At 40.9% G+C, this 26,329-nt stretch overlaps 1 protein-coding gene across 5 annotated transcripts in view; it reads right to left on the bottom strand.

Moving 5' to 3' along the window:
• The window catches only part of KIRREL3 (kirre like nephrin family adhesion molecule 3), a 614,569-nt gene that overhangs the window by 154,954 nt on the left and 433,286 nt on the right, over window positions 1-26,329 (bottom strand). For all 5 annotated transcript variants that reach the window (XM_075839161.1, XM_075839163.1, XM_075839162.1 and 2 more), the window contains 2 exons: window positions 8,034-8,180; window positions 6,800-6,949 (listed from right to left, as the gene is read on the bottom strand). In XM_075839161.1, coding sequence (XP_075695276.1) covers window positions 6,800-6,949; window positions 8,034-8,180 — 297 coding nt within the window. The remainder of the gene's footprint in view (window positions 1-6,799; window positions 6,950-8,033; window positions 8,181-26,329) is intronic.

Below are 26,329 nucleotides of genomic sequence, written 5' to 3'. Positions count from 1 at the left end.
CTCAATTAAACGCGCGTAAAAATTCATTTATGAACTATGTCAAGACCAGAATGCTAAATCTACGCAGCGCGGCACTAGGAGGCCGGCGTTCAGCAAGTGCCAATGCCCAGAAACGCACGACGCAAACTACCAGCGTGCAAAACAATTAACATTTAAAGGGCATTTCCACCCAGACAATAAATCCTGCACGGGGGCGGGGCTACAAAAATATTATTAAACAATTGGTAGATGCTTTTCTATTGTCCTGGCGTTTGGGGCCATGATGCCTTTGCAGCAGTGCAGTATTCTGAGATCTCCTAGCCCGGATCGATGAAGTGACAACTACTCTGAGCAGCTTTTTGTTGGCACCGATTCAGCTCCATCCCATTGGAGAGGGATAAAAATTCACGGTGCAGGATTCCGAGTTTTGCAAGGTGGCAGTTTTATTACAGTATCGTACCCATATGGGTTACCACTCAGCTTTCCACAGGCCCTGAATGCCGCATAAATGTCCTAGAGAGCTGCATTCTCCTTTGTTCCAACTGCTATGTTGTGTCAGTTTTTACTGTAACTCCAGCATTCTATTCATTAATCAGAATCAGAGGATGAACAGAGCTACTGCCCCCCCCCCCACCATATACAGGAGTACCACTTGTGGGAGGCCGCACAAAAAATAATTGCAAATGATGAGAAGAATCCTTGATATAAAATAACCCATCTACAAGGCGCCTGGAATTTAATTAAACTATGAAAAATTAGTTTAATCTCTATTTTATATCTTTGTTTTTTAAATATCTTAAACCCACGCGTTTCAGCTTCTTCCAGCTGGGCAAGTCCAGGACGCGGGTAAGAGAGAAGATTCATGTGCAGTGGGATGATTCTGCAGGTTGGTGATGTGTTTTTGTAGATGGGCACAATCTGTCATCCTGCGATAGGGTGAGTGTGGCCCCAGGACACCGGCTCTTTCATGTCTCCGCTTCCATCTGAGAAAGCCGCGTTGGATGAATTTCCAGAGCACAGAACTTGGCAAGACGTAAGATCACCGGCTAAATGAAAGCTGGCAGCGGAGTTCAGAGGACGTAGCCCGGCGAAAAAGAGGCTTAATAGGTATGTAAGTAAAGCAATTCCACTTGTCTTCTGCAAAGGGACGGAACGTAAATGTTTCTTACACAGAACATCAGTTTCTGTCGGCTGAGAAACGCGTTAACCCCTGCCCTACATCAGCAGGAAGACGGAGCCTCAGCCGCGTACCAATGATACAGAGGATTACTACACGGACACATTGTTATGTGGCAAAAATAACCCGACGTCTCTCATCTGACCACAAACATCTACAACGGAGATCTCGATGGCTACATACAGACGCAGCGGAAGAAATCCGTTGCGAATCCACAGCGGATTTTACCCTATACACTAAAATTCTGAGTGAAAAATTCACAGTATGCGCATATTTCCATGACTGATTTTTCCACTATGTGTGGATGGAGTTTTTAACCCCACATCCGTGTCTGAACACGGCTTTAAAGACCCCCAGGACTGATCCATAGACGGCAGCCACAGATGCAGTTTTGTTACTGATGATAATCATAGGGTTTATATTTGGTCATGCATTCATCTTAGCATTTTAATTCTTTGCCGCTTATCCTCCCACAATTCCTTGCATCGCAGCGCTCTGAGAAAGCGCAGTGGCAACCATCCTGGCCGTCATTACTGCTCTCACGGGGGTTGACGTAAGATATCTTTAGGTCCTGATCTAGTGAAGCAGTGATATAGGAAATAAAATATTGTCTGGAAGTGCTCTGCAAGCTAAAGGTTAAGCCTCAGACTCTAAAAGACAATGTAGTTAGCTGTGTCCTAAAGGATCAGAGCTGTAGTATAAAGTATGGGCAGGGATAGAGCTGCAGCCGGAGACCCGGTCAGGAGAGGGTTTAAGACTACCCTACACTCTAATAGGCAATGCAGCTAAGCTGGAGTCACTGATCATAGATGTGCCCTAGTGGATCAGAGCTGCAGTATAAAGTATGGGAAGGGACAGAGCAGCAGTGTGACCCTCTTCTGAGACAGGAGGAGGATTTCAGACACTCAGACTCCAATAGACAATGCAGCAGAGCTGGAGTCACTGATCATAGCTGTATCCTAATGAAGCAGAACTAACAAATGACCGACAATGAAGAAAATAGACAGCCGGTAAGCAGCCCCCCGAGGTAGCGACATATTATCTTCAAGACCTGGACATCTGCTTTAATTGAGATTGCAAGGAGCGGGCAGGATCTGTTGGGTGTCACATTGAAGAGCTCCACGTGTCAGGCATTGCTATATTCTATGATTTAAAGGACACATTAATGTCAGCGAGATCCCCGGCTGTCCCTGTATGGTGTCCCATGGATAATAACGTGTCCTTATCCTGCAGTGATCTCTGCACCTGCCGTGGTATCAGGATATTTATCATCAGCCCGAGCCTTCACCTGCCCCCGCACTCTCCATTTACCCCGTGCATTATAAATTCATTAGACTTGATCCTAATAAACCCTGCAATCCCGCGGGACCTCATGCTCCACAGGCGATCTGATCCTGCTCCGAGGTCCCAATCATTGATTGATCATTGTGAGTGTAATCCCGTCCCAGGTACAACAGAGCAAGTTATTATTCTTCAGCCTGGAGAAGACTCATGCCACTCAGCAGCGTGCCCGCGCTCTTACCCCTGCCTTGCCCTTGTCAAGCCATTGTAGTGGTCTCTGTACAAGTAGCATTGATTTACTGTCTGCAAGTACAAAGCTAAACCGCAAACCGCACGGATATGAGAGATCAGCCATCAATTTACAGATGTATAATGTACCTGACCTCCCCGCAGTAACCCTTTATAGGACACAACCGGCGCCTAATACATGGAGGAGGCGGAAAGTGGTGCCCAGCAGATGTAGACAGGGCGATATATGAGGAGGAGGCCAGGAAAGTTCTGTAATGCGGAATAGAAACCAAATACATCAATATGAAGAAGACCTCATAGGGGAACTGGGGACGGACATCTGTCTGTCTGTCTATCTATCTATCTATCTATCTATCTATCTATCTATCTATCTCATATCTATCTATCTATCTATCTATCTATCTATCTATCTATCTATCTATCTATCTATCTATCTATCTATCTATCTATCTATCTATCTATCTATCTATCTCATATCTATCTATCTCATATCTATCTATCTATCTATCTCATATCTATCTCATATCTATCTATCTATCTATCTATCTCATATCTATCTATCTATCTCATATCTATCTATCATCTATCTATCTATCTATCTATCTATCTCATATCTATCTATCTATCTATCTATCTATCTATCTATCTATCTATCTATCTATCTATCTATCTATCTATCTATCTATCTATCTATCTATCTCTCTATCTATCTATCTCATATCTATCTATCTATCTATCTATCTATCTATCTATCTATCTATCTATCTATCTATCTATCTATCTATCTATCTATCTATCTATCTATCTATCTATCTCTCTATCTCATATCTATCTATCTCATATCTATCTATCTATCTATCTACCTCATATCTATCTATCTATCTATCTATCTATCTATCTATCTATCTATCTATCTATCTATCTATCTATCTATCTATCTCTCTATCTCATATCTATCTATCTCATATCTATCTATCTATCATTTATATTTTTGTTATTGTTTATTCTATTTCTTTATTTGTTAAGTAACATTCTCTAAAATGTATATGTGCTTCAAGTTAGTTGGAAATTTTTTGCTTAGTCCCTTTTACTTGTTTGCACCTCCTGGGAGAGCGTCAAAATATCACAACGCAACAAGTAATTTGTGTGAAGCTCTGGAGAGAAAGTCGGCACTAATTAGAGGGTGTCTCAGCGAGTCCTGCGACGTGGGCACGACGAGCGGGGCCTCCAGCTTTTCTTCCATGGTGGGCTGCAGACATGCTGATATATATACATACCCCCTAGATGAAGCCCCTCGGCTATAGGGTCCTGTCTCTTCAGCTAAGCAGACCCCCCACCCCGCCCCCTTCGGCTTTGATCTGCAAACGCTCTCAAAACCCCAGTGATTCTGCCAAAAATGTTTACCCAGCATTTGCTCAGAAATCCGTCATGTTTGAATTTCTCCAAACGGTTTAATTAACATCACGGCTTATTCAAACATCTAATGAGCTGCGCTGCCTCAAAAATCACCCAATGATTTCATCTCAATCAATTTTTTTTCCCAACTCTTATCAACTCATCATGTTTTTTTTAGGCTTAACGCGGCGCTCGCTTTAAAGTCACAATTTACATAATGAGGTGCGGCGGTTCTAGTCACCAGCGACGTGACGAATCTGCATCCCCTCCACAGAGATAAATATTTCGTCTCATGGCAGATATTGATTCAGCGTCCTGTAAATGGGCCCTGTGAATATCCCGCAGATTGGGGCCATTTGCATGAGCTTAGTTTGCTATAGTGTATGGTGTTTGGTTGTTCTAAGGCCTCGTCTGCCGCCAGGAGAGCGCATCGTAAATTTGTAATATCCCAGATGATCTCACTCAGTGTGAACAAGGATTTATCCAATGACTTTTTTTCCTTTTATAAAAGGAGCATCACTTATATCCTACAAACAGCTTAACTTAAAAGGATTGTCCCAACATTAAATATCATATTCATTGTATAGATCATTAACAATGTTTGCCGTTTACATGCTGTTAAAAACGGATCCAGTGAAGAATTAAGACATTTACATACATAATATAGCGCCACCTGGTGTTCAAGTGTATATCAATGTGCACATCCACCTAAGGAGCTGAGTGCATGAGGACACGCACATTCTCAGTCACTCTCCCCACAGCCACCTCTCTGCAACCTCATCTGCTGTTCAATGCAGAGCAGCCAATAGAAATAAATTTTTCTGCCTGCTTGTCAGGGAAGGAGCAGTCTTTCCAGTAACAAGGCAGTATAGCGGAGGAGACTCCTTCTATTCAGCTTATTAGGAAAGGAGCAGTACCTCTGCAGTAGCACGGTGCCAACAGAAAATGGTCCGTGAGACCAGCTTTAAACTTACTATGTGATTAGTGCTCTCTGTTAGCAGCTTATTCAGTCTGGGAAGAGGATTGCTGCAGTGACCTGACAGGAAGTCTGCTGTGTGTGCAGAAATGCCTTCCCCCACAATGACAATCTTATCTGGGATATATCCAGCTGTGATAACCTCAACGTTTCACTGATAAAATGTTATTATATGTTCTTAGTAGCTCTGTTTTAATAAGTCATTATCTATTTGCTGTGTGATGGCTCTTTAAGAGGTCAGGCTGTCATGTCATTTGTATATATTAAAGATTACTGCATCTCCAGTACATGAAACAATGCACCATTTCTCTAACATAGTGACCAGTAACAGGTGTGACCTCAGGAGGGAGAAGTCCTCCTTCTTCTCCAGCCTCTGATATCTTATTCTTTCATCTAAAATAACACAATATGAGTGAGAATAATGGCGGCTCTCGTCACTGTTAGGGTATGTTCACACGGGCTATTTTCGGCTGTTTTTCGGGCCGTAAACGACCCAAAAAACGTCTGAAAAATCGGAATCAGAACGCCTACAAACATCTGCCCATTGATTTCAATGGGAGTCACGGCGTTCTGTTCCGACGAGTTTGATTAAAAAACAACTGAAAATCAGGAGCTGTTTTCCATTGAAAAAAGCTCCGTATTTTCAGCTGTATTTTGTTAACCGTGTGAACAGAGCCTTACTGATAATAAGCTCCAAAAATCCAGGAGAATCCAATTTTCCCAACGCATTTTGCTGTTATTTGTGGCTGTGGGTATAAGGCTGGATTCACACGACCATGTTACGTCCGTCATGTACGGAACGTATTTCGGCCGGAAGACCCGGACCGAACACAGTGCAGGGAGCCGGTCTCCTAGCATCATAGTGATGTACGACGCTAGGAGTCCCTGCCTCGCTGCAGGACAACTGTCCCGTACTGTAATCATGTTTTCAGTACGGGACAGTAGTTCCACGGAGAGGCAGGGACTCCTAGCGTCGTACATCACTATGATGCTAGGAGCCCGGCTCCCTGCACTGTGTTCGGTCCGGGTCTTCCGGCCGAAATACGTTCCGTACATTACGGACGTAACATGGTCGTGTGAACCCAGCCTAAAACTTGGTCAGATCCTCAATAAAAAAACAAAATGCACCTGTCTGTTGTGGATGGAACAACCTATAGACATTCAGTTCAACGCATCCTGAAACATTAAGGCCCCATGCACACGACCGTATTTTCATCTATCCAGAAATACTGTCTGTAAATACGGATCCGTAGTCATCCGTAACTTATCTGTATACTGTATATCCGCAAATACGGTCCCTATTGCATCCGTATTTGATCCATATAAATGATGTCACCAACATGTGGCATAGCAACGTTTCTGTAAATACGGATGGTTTATAGATTCACATCTGTAGCCGTCCGTATTTACAGAAGCGCCCATAGGCTTCTATGGGAGAGTCTGTGCTGTAATTACGGACAAGAAAAGGATGGGTTCTATAATTTTTTCAGAACGGACACCCATCAGTAAAAATACGGAAAGGTGTCCGTGGCCAATAGAAATGATTGGGTCCGGATGAAATATACAGTCGTGTGCATGTGGCCTAAGAGAAACTTCACTTAAAGGGACAGTAAATCTAAAATCCCAGACATAACATGTCAGAAGTTATGTTTAGGTGGGATCCCCCTTTAAGTACTTCACAGATTATATGCAATACATAGCAGAGACACAGATTATCCAATAAATTCTGAGATGCCACTTACCCAGGACAGTGAGCCGGGCGGGCCGTGATCGGATTGCAGCTTGTATAGCCTGACATTCATACAACGCATCATCCTGGAGCTCTGCCCGTTGAATCTTTAGGTGGTGTTCTCCGGACGAGTGGTCACCCTCTACAGAGTATCGAGGGTAGCCTAAATCAGAGACAAGCTTCATGAACCCACCATGTAGACCTTTTGTAGCATTAGATGCTATGAAACAATCTTAAACATTTACAATTGCAAATTCAGCTTTTGTGGTGCCTTAAAGAGTCTCTGTCACCAGATTATAAGTGCCCCCCGTCTCCTACATAATGTGATCGGCGCTGTAATGTAGAGAACAACAGTGGTTTTTATTTTGAAAAACGATCATTTTTTAGCAAGTTATGAACAATTTTGGATTTATGCTAATTAGTTTCTTAATAGACAACTGGGCGTTTCTTAACTTTTGACCAACTGGGCGTTGTGAAGAGAAGTGTATGACGCTGACCAATCCGCGACCAATCAGTGACCAATCAGCGTCATACACTTCTCTCCACTCATGTCCATCTATATGTGACAGCACAGTGTGATCTCGCGAGATCACGCTGTGCTGTCACATACACCCACAGTACTTTTACTGAAGTGTCTTGAGAGTGAATAGACATCACCTCCAGCCAGGACGCGATGTCTTTTCACACTCCCAACACTTTGGTAACGTTTCTGTGGGATTTACTCACACAGCATGGCGTGATCTCGCACTTATAATGTGGTGACAGAGCCTCTTAAATATCCCAAAGTAACACTTACCCTGGAGCCACCGATCTGGAGTCCCCCGCAAACTTCTTCTAGACTGCGGCATACTCTTGAGCCGGGTCATCGCTCCTCAACGCAGTTATCATGAACTGCCTGGGAGTCTTCATAGGAAATACATCAACTGCTGGTAAGTCCACAGAGTATTTACTATGCAGAGTCCCGGACCTTTTATGATAATGCCGTTCAGGAATAGTTGGGAATCTCCGGAACAAGACTCCAGGGTAAAGTTTCAAACAAACGATTATAGGGGCCGCCTGACGTTGGAAGATGGGAAAGGTAGAGGAGGATCGAGCATGTAGGATTATTTTATTCCATGACTGTGATACATTGAAACAATCTAGCAGTAAGAGAAAATAATCTAGGAGTATAAAAAGATCTATCAAATAGCAAAAATGACGTATCCCATAACAATGAAGCTGCATTAGAAGTTGTGGATGTTACATACCAGAAAGATCTCTTCCAACACCGAGCGCCAGTCCATCTTTGATCCAGAGTACGACACCATGATACCCGGGGATGGCACACGGTAGGCTCACCGGCCGCCCAGCCACGACCACTTGATCCTGCGGTTGTTGGGTGAAGGAGGACTGACCTGCAAACGGAAGACACAAAGATCATTATTAACGTCATAGAAAACATATTGGTCCCATGGGCGATTTGTGATTTGCAAATAGAAAGTCGTGTAATTACAGGTGAGAATGTGGCCCAAAGACAAGTGGGTTATGGCCTCAACTGCATTGAACATCATAAGAACTTTTCCAGTGAAGCAATTGGCATCGACCCCTTATCTTACAGAATAGACATGGCATAGCTAATGATAATACACAGGGGCTTAAGAAATGGGGCCCCTAATCAAAACCCAAAAGGAGGGCCACCAGAGAACCCATTACACCCCCCCATACAGGAGAACCTTGCACTTACTTTACCTGCCCCTTCTCATCCTATGTAGGAGTAAGGCCGAATTCAGAGGACCGTGATATACGTCTGTGTGACGGCCATTAAAACAACGGCCTTCCCACGGGCGCTTGTATATCAATGGGGCCGTTCACATGGGCGCTGTTTCAACAGACCGTGTGTACGGTCCGTTGAAAAATAGAACATGTCCTGCCTTGTTCCGTTTCACGGATCCCTCGATAGACTCACGTCTGTGGGGATCCGTGAAAACGGGGGCAACTCGGACGTGAAAAACTGCAGTTTTTCACGTCCGAGTTTCCCCGCGTTTGTCTGAATTCGGCCTAAGGGAAAGACCAACCCAACTAGGAGAGACATGGCGCTCCAAAACAACCTGGAGGCCATTCTAAGGGAGGTCCGCTCTCCATAATATACATTGTTGCAGCACAGTGTTACTCTTCATGAAATATTGATATTATTTAGAGACAATGTGCACAGATCAAGGTTCTCTCCACCCAGAGGAGCCCTGCTGCAAATTCTTAACTAGATCCGTCAACAGCTGTGACATCCAATGACTTCACACTGTGTAGGATCTATATACAGGATAAAAGTGACGTCGTTATTTGTATAGTAGGATCTGTCTAGAGTTATGACATCACTGCGCAATTATCTTGAAACTGTTAATTTTCTGTACTACCCGCATTATGGCACTACTGTCCTTATGTGGCACATAGGTCACCCCTCCCCCGGGCACTGGGGCGAACTACAACCTCCACACCACCCCAATGGCTACGTGACTGTGTGCATCATGTCCTCGCTCTATGGAGGTTATAGTCAGACGCTGCAGATGTGGTCATACGTCCCATGTTGAAGCTTTCCCTATAAGATAAGACCCCGCTCTGTACACTGCTCAGCAACCGGATTCAATGACTACAATCTACTAATGAATTAATAATGAACAGAACTTGAGACGCTTTTTTTATTTTTTTTTTGCATAAAAACCGAATGTTATTATGTACATCGCTCAGAACAGAAAAATCTCTCCCCCAAGTTCATAAAAAAATGATAATAATAATCTCGGTTTTATTTAAATTGCGAGCCCTCAAATGAACAATAGCGCCGAGTACAACTTAATAATATGTTTGCTGTGGAAGTGTTACTGGCGGATTGATTGTTTCTTTGGGAGAGATGATTGCGGTGGGGGGGGGGGCGGTGCGTTCTGGCGTTACGTCCGCCTCGAGTGTTTGACTCCAGACCCTTACTCTAGGGTTCCTCTTGATTGAGGCATCTCCGGGACGAAGACGCGATGGACAATGAGAGGCAGAAATTGTCTTGTGTGATGCAGGACGCCTCTTGTACAATCACACAATTATTGATTAACCCGGAGGAAGCAATGGTCAACAATTCTATCATCACAAGGAGATGAAAGGATTCCTATGATGTGACAATATTCCACGTACGGCATGAACAGCATCAAAACACACGGGAATTCAAGTATTGATTCACCTGATAAAAATGGCGCAATACTAGGAAGTATTTATAAATGTATCGCGGCATTTACACCTCACTGAGAGCCCTGGAAGTTCTCTCCGCTTAGATCAGTAGGATAGGGAGTAACTTGCTGATCGGTGGGTGTCCAACAGCTGGGACCCCCACCGATCACGAGACCCGTACCCTCATTTGAACGGAGCGGCAGGTCGCTGATGTGCTCCATTCATTCTCTATAGGAGCGCAGGAAATAGGTGAAAGCTGTAATCGGCTATCCCGACGCTCCCATAGAGAATGAATGGAGCGGCAGTGCGCACGAGAGACCTGCCACTTCATTCAAACGTCGGACTCCCACCGATCAGCAACTTACCGATAGGGGGTAACTTGTACTATCCGGAATACCCCATTAACTTGAAAAATAAAAGTTTATGGCAAACAGTTACATTACAGCGCTCCAGATGGCGACCAACATGGTTGCAAATGTGCACTAAAATGTTCAAATGGTGACATGAATTTACAGTCATGTCGCCATTTGTGACTAGTTCGATGCTCAATACCAGAAAGATCTCTATTGGGGGAAGGGAAGGGACGCACTAAAGACCCCCGCTCACTTGAAGAAGTTATAAAAGCGAGCCGGACACGGTGGCGGTAGACTGGGAGTTTTCGTGGCTAGGCTTTTGCAGCACAATATATATCGATATTTCATATATGTCGGTGCCCCGCGATGTGAAAGACGGAGATCTGAATATTTGGCTGCAGTTTTCCCACTACAGGTGATACAACTAGTTATTAAGTGCAGGGGGCAGTTACTTTTTGGTATGAGTGATGTGGGTGTCGGGGGATTATCACCCACCACAGATTTGTGGCAGAAATCGCCCTACATGTGAATGGGGTTTGTAAACATTCAAGCACCCGCTGCAGAAACAGCCCCATTCACATGTATGGTACAGACATTTCTGCAACAATTCTGCAGCGTGTGAACAAGGCATAACCTGACTCTTTGTCTGATATTACCCTCCTGTAACAATCAGAACAGCAGCACAAATACACAATAATAGGGGATATGTTATATATACACAACTACACAATAATAGGGGATATCCTATATATACACAACTACACAATAATAGGGGATATCTTATATATACACAACTACACAATAATAGGGGATATCTTATAAATACACACAACAATAGGGGATGTCCTATATATACACAACTACACAATAATAGGTGATATCATATATATACACAACTACACAATAATAGGGGATATCTTATATACACACAACTACACAATAATAGGTGATATCATATATATACACAACTACACAATAATAGGGGATATCTTATATATACACAACTACACAATAATAGGGGATGTCCTATATATACACAACTACACAATAATAGGTGATATCATATATATACACAACTACACAATAATAGGGGATATCTTATATATACACAACTACACAATAATAGGGGATGTCTTATATATACACAACTACACAATAATAGGGGATATCTTATATATACACAACTACACAATAATAGGGGATGTCCTATATATACACAACTACACAATAATAGGGGATATCTTATATATACACAACTACACAATAATAGGGGATATGTTATATATACACAACTACACAATAATAGGGGATGTCCTATATATACACAACTACACAATAATAGGGGATATCTTATATATACACAACTACACAATAATAGGGGATATGTTATATATACACAACTACACAATAATAGGGGATATGTTATATATACACAACTACACAATAATAGGGGATGTCCTATATATACACAACTACACAATAATAGGGTATATCTTATATATACACAACAATAGGGGATGTCCTATATATACACAACTACACAATAATAGGGGATATCTTATATATACACACAACTACACAATAATAGGGGATGTCTTATATATACACAACTACACAATAATAGGGGATATCTTATATATACACAACTACACAATAATAGGGGATATCTTATATATACACAACTACACAATAATAGGGGATATGTTATATATACACAACTACACAATAATAGGGGATATGTTATATATACACAACTACACAATAATAGGGGATGTCCTATATATACACAACTACACAATAATAGGGTATATCTTATATATACACAACAATAGGGGATGTCCTATATATACACAACTACACAATAATAGGGGATATCTTATATATACACACAACTACACAATAATAGGGGATGTCTTACATATAAATACACAATAATAGGGGATATCTTATATACACACAACTACACAATAATAGGGGATGTCTTATATACACACAACTACACAATAATAGGGGATATCTTATACAACTACACAACTACACAATAATATGGGATATCTTATATATACACACCTACACAATAATAGGGGATGTCATATATACACAACTACACAATAATAGGGGCTGTCCTATATATACACACAACAATAGGGGATATCTTATATATACACAACTACACAATAATAGGGGATATCTTATATATACACAACTACACAATAATAGGGGATATCTTATATATACACAACTACACAATAATAGGGGATGTCTTATATATACACACCTACACAATAATAGGGGATGTCATATATACACAACTACACAATAATAGGGGCTGTCCTATATATACACACAACAATAGGGGATATCTTATATATACACAACTACACAATAATAGGGGATATCTTATATATACACAACTACACAATAATAGGGGATATCTTATATATACACAACTACACAATAATAGGGGATATCTTATATATACACAACTACACAATAATAGGGGATATCTTATATATACACAACTACACAATAATAGGGGATATCTTATATATACACAACTACACAATAATAGGGGATGTCATATATACACAACTACACAATAATAGGGGATGTCTTATATATACACAACTACACAATAATAGGGGATGTCTTATATGCACAACTACACAATAATAGGGGATGTCTTATATATACACAACTACACAATAATAGGGGATATCTTATATGTACACAACTACACAATAATAGGGGATATCTTATATATACACAACTACACAATAATAGTGGAAATCTTATATATACACAACTACACAATAATAGGGGATATCTTATATATACACAACTACACAATAATAGGGGATATCTTATATATACACAACTACACAATAATAGGGGATGTCTTATATATAAATATACAATAACATGGGATATCTTATATATACACAACTACACAATAATAGGGGATATCATATATACACACAACTACACAATAATAGGGGATATCATATATACACACAACTACACAATAACAAGGGATGTCTTATATATACACTACCGTTCAAAAGTTTGGGGTCACTCAGACAATTTTGTGTTTTCCAGGAAAACTCACACTTATATTTATCAAATGAGTTGCAAAATGACTAGAAAATATAGTCCAGACATTGACAAGGTTAGAAATAATAATTTTCTCCTTCAGACTTTGCTTTGGTCGCTCCATTTGCAGCAATTCCAGCATTGCAGACCTTTGGCATTCGAGCTGTTAATTTGCTGAGGTCATCGGGAGACATTTCCCCCCCCCCATGCTTCCAGAAGCCCCTCCCACAAGTTGGATTGGCTTGATGGGCACTTCTTGCGTACCGTACGGTCAAGCTCCTCCCACAACAGCTCTATGGGGTTGAGATCTGGTGACTGCGCTGGCCACTCCATTACAGATAGAATACCAGCTGCCGGCTTCTTCCCTAAATACTTCTTGCATCATTTGGAGGTGCTTTGGGTCATTGTCCTGTTGTAGGATCAAATTGGCTCCAATCAAGCGCTGTCCACAGGGTATGGCATGGCGTTGCGGAGTGATCGCCCTCCTTATTCAAAATCCCTTTTAGCTTGTACAAATCTCCCACTTTACCCCAGACCATCACATGACCTCCACCATGCTTGACAGATGGCGTCCGGCACTCTTCCAGCATCTTTTCAGTTGTTCTGCGTCTCACAAATGTTCTTCTGTGTGATCCAAACACCTCAAACTTCCATTCGTCTGTCCATAACACTTTTTTCCAATCTTCCTCTGTCCAATGTCTGAGCTTTTGCCCATATTAATCTTTTCCTTTTATTGGCCAGTCTCAGATATGGCTTTTTCTTTGCCACTCTGCCCTGAAGGCCAGCATCCCGGAGTCGCCTCTTCACTGTAGACGTTGACACTGGCGTTTTGCGGGTACTATTTAATGAAGCTGCCAATTGAGGACCTGTGAGGCGTCTATTTCTCACACTAGAGACTCTAATGTACTTGTCTTGTTGCTCAGTTGTGCAGCGGGGCCTCCCACTTCTCTTTCTACTCTGGTTAGAGCCTGTGTGTGCTGTCCTCTGAAGGGAGTAGTACACACCGTTGTAGGAAATCTTCAGTTTCTTGGCAATTTCTCGCATGGAATAGCCTTCATTTCTAAGAACAAGAATAGACTGTCGAGTTTCACATGAAAGCTCTCTTTTTCTAGCCATTTTGAGAGTTTAATCGAACCCACAAATGTAATGCTCCAGATTCTCAACTAGCTCAAAGGAAGGTCAGTTTTATAGCTGCTCTAAACAGCAAAACTGTTTACAGCGGTGCTAACATAATTGCACAAGGGTTTTCAAGTGTTTTCTAATCATCCATTAGCCTTCTAACACAGTTAGCAAACACAATGTACCATTAGAACACTGGAGTGATGGTTGCTGGAAATGGGCCTCTCTACACCTATGTAGATATTGCATTAAAAACCAGACGTTTGCAGCTAGAATAGTCATTTACCACATTAACAATGTATAGAGTGGATTTCTGATTAATTTATTGTTATCTTCATTGAAAAAAACTGTGCTTTTCTTTCAAAAATAAGGAAATTTCTAAGTGACCCTAAACTTTTGAACGGTAAATACAGAATAATAGGGGATATCTTATATATACACAACTACACAATAATAGGGGATGTCTTATATATACACAACTACACAATAATAGGGGATATCTTATATATACACTGTATCTGCTGGGTAACGTGTTAACAAGAACCCATCACCCATTCTTGATCATCCTCCAGAAGTCCTGGTGACCCCACAATCTCACATTTATACCACCATGCAAAATAACCTTCTCAAAAGAGACACATTGTCCCCGAGGAACAGGAAACCGAACCCTTCACTACAAGAAGAAATGTCAGGAGAACGTGGCGGTCACAGCGACCCGGGAGATCTAGAAATAAACGAGCTTCAACTCAATTGCTGCAAATCCCCAGAGTAAAGTAAAGGGCTGATTAATATGGAAGATCCAGTATAAAAGGGTTCTCCGGGCTTAGGAGACGTGGTGGACCCTCGTACCGGACACCTTCCTAACATTACAGCGATTTCTACTCTACATTCCGGTTTCTGGCCACGCTGCGACTTTTATATGTAACATTCTCTGCCTAATTCTGTTATTTTTTATTTCAATTTAAATATTTAACAATAAATAAAAAACAAACAAACATAAACAAAGTACGAGGCCGTGTTCACACGCGAAGGTAAAAACGGCTGTAAAATGCGGAGCTGTTTTCAAAGGAAAGCCTCAAACGTTTTTTTGATGCGTTCTTTGGAGCCGATTTTGGAGCTGTTTTTCTATTGACACAATGAAAAACGGCTCAAGAAGTGACATGCACTTATTTTTACGGTGTGTTTTTTCAAACAGCCGCATAAAAGAATGCCCCGTCTGAACGAAACGCCGTTTTTACCATTGAAATCAATAGGCAGATGTTGGGAGGCGCTCAGCTACCGTTTTTTAAACACAGCGTGTGAACATACCCTAAGGCTAGGTTCACGCAGGGTTTTTTACAGGCAGAAAATCTGCTTTAAAATTCCGTTTGAAATTTTGAGGCAGGTTTTCCTCTGCCTGCACGCCGATTTTCTTGGCGTTTTTTGCCCATAGTCTCCCAATATGTTCAATTCACATGCAGCTTGTGAGGCTGCTCTATGGAAAGGATAAGTCTATAGGAAGCTATGGACACATCCCATCATTAGAGCAGCTGAATGGATATTGCCTGTGGCAACTTCATCCCCTATAGGTGCAGCGCTGTGATGGAGGAAAGCCTATTCCACAATAATGAGCAGTAAGAAGGGGGAAGGAGATTCTACAAACACATCTGAATGACGTGATCACAGAATGACCCCAGGATTCTGCAACCTCGACTTTTTCTGGTCCCTGAAGGAACTGTAACATGAATTGGGGGCATCCAAGCAATGACTCACGTGTGGCCGTCTATTGGGCGATTATCACCTCCTTGAGGAGAGATATAATTGTCCTTATTCTCAGCTACATAATAATTCACCAGACTGAAGGAATCGCTTTATAAATCACATTCCACTTCGTCTCTCCTTCCCCCAATTCTGTCTCGGGTTCACACATGAATTCACAACAACCATGTGAGCGAAGAAAATGTTATCTACAAAAATAGATGAGCGATTCCCTACGTGTTCCCAAGCTGGCAGCGCTTCTCTACGTGACATTCACGCAATGTAGTAATCGGGGAAGAATATTATACAAAACCAGTTCATAAGTAACAATGGCTGCCATGAAGGTCATGAAAGGTCAACGCGGAGCAACGTCGCTCTATACAGGCCGCCACAACGTTCTAATCCCACGTGGCTCTGATTGATGCCAATTCCCGATCATGAACATTTATGAGGGTCCACAGAGCGGTGCACATTGTAGTTTAGAAGATTAGGTCAACTTTTTGAAGATCTCTCTGTGCTCTGGTGTCACGGTGCCCCCTGCTGTTAGAATAAAAACCCTACGAAAACAAAAGTATATTAAATATAAATGAAATATGAAACATTTATAATATGGAATTTATGGATCTATGTTCCGAATGGGTAACGTCCATTGGAGCTGGAGTCTGAATGGCCCCTCCTTAGATCCAGCCTGTGGTAACACGACCTCTCGGCTACGACCTGGCATCTCTTAAGTGCCTTTGGCTCTGGACTACAGCGCAAGCGGGAAACACGGCTTTTTAGAACTGGCAATGATGTGAGAAAACGGTGCCCAGGCTTCCCGCCCATCCACATCCTCCCGCGGGCACCCTGCACCGTAAACAGTGGCAGATTTTATGTCTTCTCTAACCACAGACTATTTTTAGTTGTAAATTGACAATGAGTGCAAGGTGCTTACTGCGGCCCAAACCCATAAAATCTCTTGCCAGGCACATCAATCACTGATTGCGATTTCATTCCTCTTCTAGCTACGCCTGGCAGATGTCCAGGGCTCGTCTCTGAAAACCTGGAGAACGTTGCTGGAGGTTGGGGATGCCGCAATTGGGTAATGTATCCTGAAGACGAGACGTCTCCCGGCCGGAGGAATGGCCTGAATACTAGTAATGGAAGATAAAACTATCGAGATCAAAAGAAGTTACAACTTTGCTTATTTTCTTTTTTTTTAATAAATGTTCAATAAGATACAAAATATAATAAATGGATATTTAGTAAACAAGGGATTTGTAGCATTTGTTACTTTCTACTAATAAAATATAATGATACATATTATAACCATAGAACTATATACTTATAGCAGATCATGTACCGAGGTCTTTATGCTCATAACCCCGTCTTCCAAATGAATAGCAGTCCTTTTTAATCCCTGGCCTTAAACTGGGCATCAGGTCTATCCGGGAGGTACCGGCCAGCACCATTTAATCTCACTGGTGCAGTTATGGATTTGGTAACAGACCAAGAGTGCGACAGGAGGAGAGGATTTTTGTATATTACAATATTAAGAACACGTGTAGTACTCGGTCATTTACTGCAACTTCTAATGAGTAGTAACTTATACATAAGAGAGAAATGAGTAATTGAGAAAGTCTTACAATGTATGTGGCGGGGGAGGGGAAACTTTAAAAAGTCATCTCATTTTGTATGTTCATCATCAGTCTAATAATTGTCATCGTCTTCAGAATTGTTCGCCGTATGCAGTTTGCAGCTCAGCGCGATTGAAACTTAACAATGACTAATTAGAATTTTTTGTTGTTGCAGATATTCAGATCTGTTCCACAATTAACCTTTCTCCATAATCCATCACATGGTAAAAATTGATGTGACTCCATAAAATGGAACGTGCCGGTCTCGCTCCCATAAAATGGCAGAGTTTTGCATTGCTGGTTTGTTTCTATGCAGAAGTGATCGCTATCCCTGCGCTGGCGGGAACGTTGCTGGAACGGGCAGGAATTGCACAATTACTAATCACGATTTTTTTTTTTACGCATCGCAGACGTATATGTGGAACCAAAGCCATCACCGACTGGCAGAATAAGTAAACGCCATGTCCTTAAATGTGCGGCAATAAAGCCGTAACATAAAATCGCAGCAATTTCTTTCTGTTACAATCTCGTCATCAAAGGAATTATAATAAATTAAGTAGCGCAGGAGGATGAACTTAGAACAAGAACACACGGGGCGGCTGTCGGCACGACCGGAACCACATCCCCATGCGGTGTCAAATGGCCACACGAGTTCGCGGTTATTCAAAGGGCCATTCGCCACCGCATGGGGGCGTGGGTTCGGACGCTTCGGCTGCCGCCCCGTGTGTTCTTACCCCTGGAGACTTCAACATCAACCTGGAGCCGCTGATTAGCCGAGACGCACATGTCCAACAGTTCTGAATTTCTGAGCATTGGCGGTCCCAATAATACTTGGAAAATGAACTCCCTGCAATTGCAGTTACAACCAACAGGTGGCAATATAGAGTAACCTTATATTCCGGAGTATTTGTAAACTATTTCAGAGCAGGATGGGCATGAACCCTTTATAATCAGAAATCTCCGTAAATACCATCACTGGACAGATTTACCTGGAGAACCTATCACTGCGTCCACGAATGCATTAACAGATGTTCTGTTGCAGTCGGCACATGAGCTTTTCAATGTCCCACGTAAGATCATTTCACGAGGATGCAAAGATTATACGCGTCTCATTAGGGAAATGCAGACTCCGTTCTAGCAGAGAACACAATAAGTTAACGCAGCGTTTGATTCTGAACATCAGTCGTGAGGGAGACGCTCTTGATCTGTATATATGGTCATTCAACATCGTTGTGGGCAGATTTGTTTGGAAAGTCGAGCAGTTGGCCTTTGTGGTGTAGATGCCTAAATCACAGAAGCGCTCTTGATCTTCCGTCCCTTGTTCTGCAAATGCAGGCGAACCGAAACGTTCCCGCGTAACATATGGCAGCAGGGGGAAAAATTCACAGATATGTAGCCGTATAGAGTGCGGCCTTATATCCAGCTCATTTACATGACACAGAACCCTCATAAGCCTTCAAATGATGGCAAATCTGTTGGTCTGCGGGAGGCCCCACTAAACCCTGCCCCATTATTGTGCCCGCCATATTTGCAACTTATTGCAAAATTCCAAAAAGTTGCATATTATTGTCGATTCATAAATTTCCCCCAAAAAGTCTATTGCAGAACTTTTCGCTACAGATTGAGCAAGTTCTATATACAAAGAACTGGAAGACTTCTTACGTCTCAAAGACCAGATATATCTCCCATCCCAGCACCGGCGACTTCTAAAAACCTTCTTGTGATATAGTAGATCTGACAGCGCCAACAGGCTGGACTCTAATGGCTGATAACGGCTCTTTGGATCAATACCAGATCAGTAAAGCAGAAGACTGGACTGTCACTAGTTATAAGTGATTGTCGTCTTCTCCGCGGCTCGAGTGTAGTTCGCATCTTAACAAGATGGAGAATCTGATCAATAAGGGGGATCAGCTGCGTATAATATTCCATCTTCGCTGTAGTCCGTGAATAAGACGTCTAATCAGGGTCATTATTAATTCTCATGTGGATGTTTATAAGAAGAAATTATCTGTCAAGATTATTCAGGTGCAATAGAGCAGAACTTTAGGAGGCGATCGACATAAAATACTTGTCTTATGAACGCTCATTCAGCTGAGTTATTCTTCCCGACTCCGCCATATACAAGCTCGGCCTATGCATGTTCATATCATTGGGATGAAGGGAATAAACCACTTCCCCCAATATGTGCCATCGAGGGAGAGTCAGGAGACCCCTATACAAATAAGATCTTTAGCCGATTCCACCAAAATCATCGGGATCGGGCGAATTTTGTTTAATGTGTGTGCGCACCTTCAGTCTGAATGCACACCATGCGTATTATGTCAGTTTTTGCCGCAAGTATTTGCGTGCGGCAAAACCGCAAAGTAATACAGTACCGGCATAGGCAGCCTGCAAACGCAGCAGTAGTTATCGGGGCGTAAATTGATCCGCGGTGCGTATTTTCAAAACCGCGGCATGTCAATTTATCCTGCGGTTCCGCTTGTGAATTCTATCTTCCTAATTCTGCAGAAATACGTAGCAAAACCCGCAGAATGAAAACACTGCGATTTACACCGTAAAGCGTAAAAACGGCACCGGAAAAAAATGACGTTTCCTGCGTATCTTCCGCAGCAAAATACGCAACGTGTGCATTCAGCCTTAGCACATGGGGCGGATTTGCTGTAGAAATTTCAAAACCGTTCCATATTCCGCAGGGAATTCTGGCCGAAAATCCAAATCACATCTAATTTGCCCAGATTTTTAGCTGAATTTGCGAGCAGAGGGGATAAAATAAAATTTAGAATAAGACCATACTCACCTTTTTTGGCGCTCCTGTGGCAATGAGTCGCTGCTTCCCCAGCTCGTCTCTGTGCAGCCGGCCTCCACGAATGACGTCTCGTCTCATGCGATGGTGCAGCCTGTGATTCGCTGCCGTGGTCACATATCACAAAATAACATCCCAAAAAGTCTTGTGCACAGAAACCAGACGAAAGCGCAGAGACGTGTCGCTGTGGGAGTGCGAGGGGAGGCGAGTAGAGTCTTTTGTGGATTTTAAAGTGGAAACTGGGCTTTGATGTTTTGTTTTGTTTTTTAATTGCGATTTTTGCTGCGAATAAGAAACTGTTCTGCAGCAAAAATTGCAACATTTGATTTTGTTGCAGATTTTCACTTCCACATTGAACTCAATAAGGAAAATCTGCGACAAATACGAAATCTCTCCGCAGCATATATTAAATGCTGCGGATTAAAAAAACGATTTGCACCTGCACGTCAGATACTGCACTAAAGTTCTCCGCAGCGTGTGAATACGATTTTCAAAATGTCATCCACTTTGCTGCTACTTTGATACGATACAGATTTTCCTCCCGCAAATCCGGACAGAAAATCCGCAGCAAGGAGTATTAAAGCATTATTCTAGGAGGTCTCATATAGCGCAGTCTAATGACGAGAATCACAGGGGTTAGATCATTTATATATATTGCTCTCTGGAAACTACAAGTCTGTTCATCCTAATCTCCCAGGTTCAGGCATAGCCAGTATATGCCATCAATGCCTGATCAGAGGGGTCCGGGCCACTGTGACTTCTACCGATCGCTAAAACAAACTGGCAGTGGTGTCACTTTCTGTCACTATTCTTTCCGGGTGGCCCTAACTAAGCTGTCTACATAAAAAGCAAATAACTTAGTGGCTCCTATGGGATATTACACTTTATTGGCGTTCTCCCATCCGTTAGGGCTGAGCTCCTGAGTGTCAATGAGTGGGTTAAAAGCACAGAGCTCTGTCCGCACAGCTCGCTGAGAACACAGACAGGTGGGTAATGAGCAGTTTGACATCTTTGTGCTTCACAGCTCCCTCCAGTCTTTTAGTGGTCGGAAGCCAAAAGACTCCAAAACTGTTTGCATGATGCTCGCTAAACACTGAGAATCACTGCCAGGACCAGCCCAAAGGACTCACCACATGTCTCCAAATCTTATAATAAAGACATTCTTGTGCTACCAAGAGCAAACACCAGGGGCAGTATGAAAGCCATGTTACAGTTAATATTAACAGAAATGATACAATAATTCTACATGAAAAATACATTTCTATAGCGCAGTTTTACTACATTTCTTTTTATTCTGATAGTCTCTCCCATTATGTCTCAGAACAGAGCACAGATTTCAAATTCTCTTAGACATTGGAAAAGCATTCTCCTGTACTCAGTGTCGCCCCCTGCTGCTGATGAGCATTATGCAGTGTATGGGCTGCGGAGATAGAAGAACAATTCTCTCAGCTGTTGTCCTAATAAACTGAAGAGAATATTATTACTATAAATGCACAATTCTATTACTACTATACTACTGCCCCCTATATACAAGAATATAACTACTATAATATTGCCCCCTATATACAAGAATATAACTACTATAATACTGCTCCTATATACAAGAATATAACTACTATAATACTGCCCCCTATATACAAGAATATAACTACTATAATATTGCCCCCTATATACAAGAATATAACTACTATAATACTGCCCCCTATATACAAGAATATAACTACTATAATACTGCTTCTATATACAAGAATATAACTACTATAATACTGCTCCTATAAACAAGAATATAACTACTATAATACTGCCCCTATATACAAGAATATAACTACTATAATACTGCTCCTGTATACAAGAATATAACTACTATAATACTGCCCCCTATATACAAGAATATAACTACTATAATAGTGCCCCTATATACAAGAATATAACTACAATAATACTGCCTCTATATACAAGAATATAACTACTATAATACTGCTCCTATATACAAGAATATAACTACTATAATACTGACCCCTATATACAAGAATATAACTACTATAATACTGCCCCTATATACAAGAATATAACTACTATAATACTGCCCCTATATACAAGAATATAACTACTATAATACTGCCCCCTATATACAAGAATATAACTACTGTAATACTGCCCCCTATATACAAGAATATAACTACTATAATACTGCCCCCTATATACAAGAATATAACTACTGTAATACTGCCCCCTATATACAAGAATATAGCTACTATAATACTGCTCCTATATACAAGAATATAACTACTATAATACTGCCCCCTATATACAAGAATATAACTACTATAATACTGCTTCTATATACAAGAATATAACTACTATAATACTGCCCCCTATATACAATAATATAACTACTATAATACTGCTCCTATATACAAGAATATAACTACTATAATACTGCCCCTATATACAAGAATATAACTACCATAATACTGCTCCTATATACAAGAATATAACTACTATAATACGGCCCCCTATATACAAGAATATAACTACTATAATACTGCCCCCTATATACAAGAATATAACTACTATAATACTGCCCCTATATACAAGAATATAACTATTATAATACTGCCCCCTATATACAAGAATATAACTACTATAATACTGCCCTCTATATACAAGAATATAACTACTATAATACTGCTCCTATATACAAGAATATAACTACTATAATACTGCTCTCTATATACAAGAATATAACTACTATAATACTGCCCCCTATGTACAAGAATATAACTACTATAATACTGCTCCTATAAACAAGAATATAACTACTATAATACTGCTCCTATATACAAGAATATAACTACTATAATACTGCCCCCTATATACAAGAATATAACTACTATAATACTGCCTCCTATATACAAGAATATAACTACAATAATACTGCCCCTATATACAAGAATATAACTACTATAACACTGCTCCCTATATACAAGAATATAACTACTATAATACTGTCCCTATATACAAGAATATAACTACTATAATACTGCCCCTATATATAAGAATATAACTACTATAATACTGCTCCTATAAACAAGAATATAACTACTATAATACTGCTCCTATATACAAGAATATAACTACTATAATACTGCTCCTATATACAAGAATATAACTACTATAATACTGCCCCCTATATACAAGAATATAACTACTATAATACTGCCTCCTATATACAAGAATATAACTACAATAATACTGCCCCTATATACAAGAATATAACTACTATAACACTGCTCCTATATACAACAATATAACTACTATAATACTGCTCCTATATACAAGAATATAACTACTATAATACTGCTCCTATATACAAGAATATAACTACTATAATACTGCCCCCTATATACAAGAATATAACTACTATAATACTGCCTCCTATACACAAGAATATAACTACAATAATACTGCCCCTATATACAAGAATATAACTACTATAACACTGCTCCCTATATACAAGAATATAACTACTATAATACTGCCCCTATATACAAGAATATAACTACTATAATACTGCCCCTATATACAAGAATATAACTACTATAATACTACCCCCTATATACAAGAATATAACTACTATAATACTGCCCCTATATGCAAGAATATAACTACTATAAGACTGCTCCTATATACAAGAATATAACTACTATAATACTGCCCCCTATATACAAGAATATAACTACTATAATACTGCCCCCTATATACAAGAATATAACTACTATAATACTGCCCCCTATATACAAGAATATAACTACTATAATACTGCCCCCTATGTACAAGAACATAACTACTATAATACTGCCCCCTATATACAAGAATATAACTACTATAATACTGCTCCTATATACAAGAATATAACTACTATAATACTGCCCCCTATATACAAGAATATAACTGCTATAATACTGCCCCTATATACAAGAATATAACTGCTATAATACTGCCCCTATATACAAGAATATAACTACTATAATACTGCTCCTATATACAAGAATATAACTACTATAATACTGCTCCTATATACAAGAATATAACTACTATAATACTGCTCCCTATATACAAGAATATAACTACTATAATACTGCCCCCTATATGCAAGAATATAACTACTATAATACTGCCCCCTATATACAAGAATATAACTACTATAATACTGCCCCTATATACAAGAATATTACTACTATAATACTCCTATATACAAGAATATAACTACTATAATACTGCCCCCTATATACAAGAATATAACTACTATAAGGCTGGGTTCACACGTGGTGGAATTTCACTTAAATTCCGCTGCGGACACTCCGCAGCGTTAATCCGCAGCGGAGCCGTTTCTCCATTGACTTCCACTTTAATTTAGCAGTGTTCGTTTAGACGATACGTAAAATTCCGCTGCGGAGCATAGGCTGCGGAGCGGAATTTGGTGTCCGCAGCATGCTCTGTCTGTTGCGGAGCAGTGGCGGACTGGTTGCGGACTCATGGCGGAATTTCTCCATTGACTTCAATGGAGATTCTAATTTCCGCAATGAAGTCCGCAGCTGTCATGCACATGTTATGTGTGCTGCGGATCCGTTTTGCTTTTTTAACTTGACATTTCTTCATTCTGGCTGGACCTATGTATTTCTAGGTCTACAGCCAGACTGAGGAAGTCAATGGGGCTCCCGTAATGACGGGAGCGTTGCTAGGAGACGTCAGTAAATAGTCACTGTCCAGGGTGCTGAAAGAGTTAAGCGATCGGCAGTAACTGTTTCTGCACCCGGGACAGTGACTACCGATCCCAATATACAGCAACCTGTCAAAAAAAATAGAAGTTCATACTTACCGAGAACTCCCTGCTTCTGTCTCCAGTCCGGCCTCCCAGGATGACGTTTCAGTCTAAGTGACGGCTGCAGCCAATCACAGGCCAATAACAGGCTGCAGCGGTCACATGGACTGCCGCGTCATCCAGGGAGGTCGGGCTGGATGCCGAAGGAGGGACGCGTCACCAAGACAACGGCCGGTAAGTATGAATTTCTTTGACTTTCACAAGGGAAAGTGCTGTCCCTTCTCTCTATCCTGCACTGATAGGGAGAAGGGAATTACTTTTACCGCAGTCCGCAGCAGCTAGTCCGCATCAATTTACTGCACATTTTGTGCAGATCCGCAGCAGAATCTGCAACGCAGATTCTGTGCGGCATTGATGCGGACAGTTGCGGAGGAAATCCGCCACGTGTGAACATGCCCTTATACTGCCCCCTATATACAAGAATATAACTACTATAAAACTGCCCCTATATACAAGAATATAACTGCTATAATACTGCCCCCTATATACAAGAATATAACTACTATAATACTGCCCCTATATACAAGAATATAACTACTATAATACTGCCCCCTATATACAAGAATATAACTACTATAATACTGCTCCTATATACAAGAATATAACTACTATAATACAGCCCCCTATATACAAGTATATAACTACTATAATACTGCCCCTATATACAAGAATATAACTACTATAATACTGCCCCCTATATACAAGAATATAACTACTATAATACTGCTCCTATATACAAGAATATAACTAC

Source organism: Rhinoderma darwinii, chromosome 10 (assembly GCF_050947455.1).
Source record: "Rhinoderma darwinii isolate aRhiDar2 chromosome 10, aRhiDar2.hap1, whole genome shotgun sequence".
Classification (NCBI taxonomy): domain Eukaryota; kingdom Metazoa; phylum Chordata; class Amphibia; order Anura; family Rhinodermatidae; genus Rhinoderma; species Rhinoderma darwinii.
Note: the sequence above shows the minus strand (reverse complement) of the source record. Positions and strands in the feature narration are given on the sequence as shown.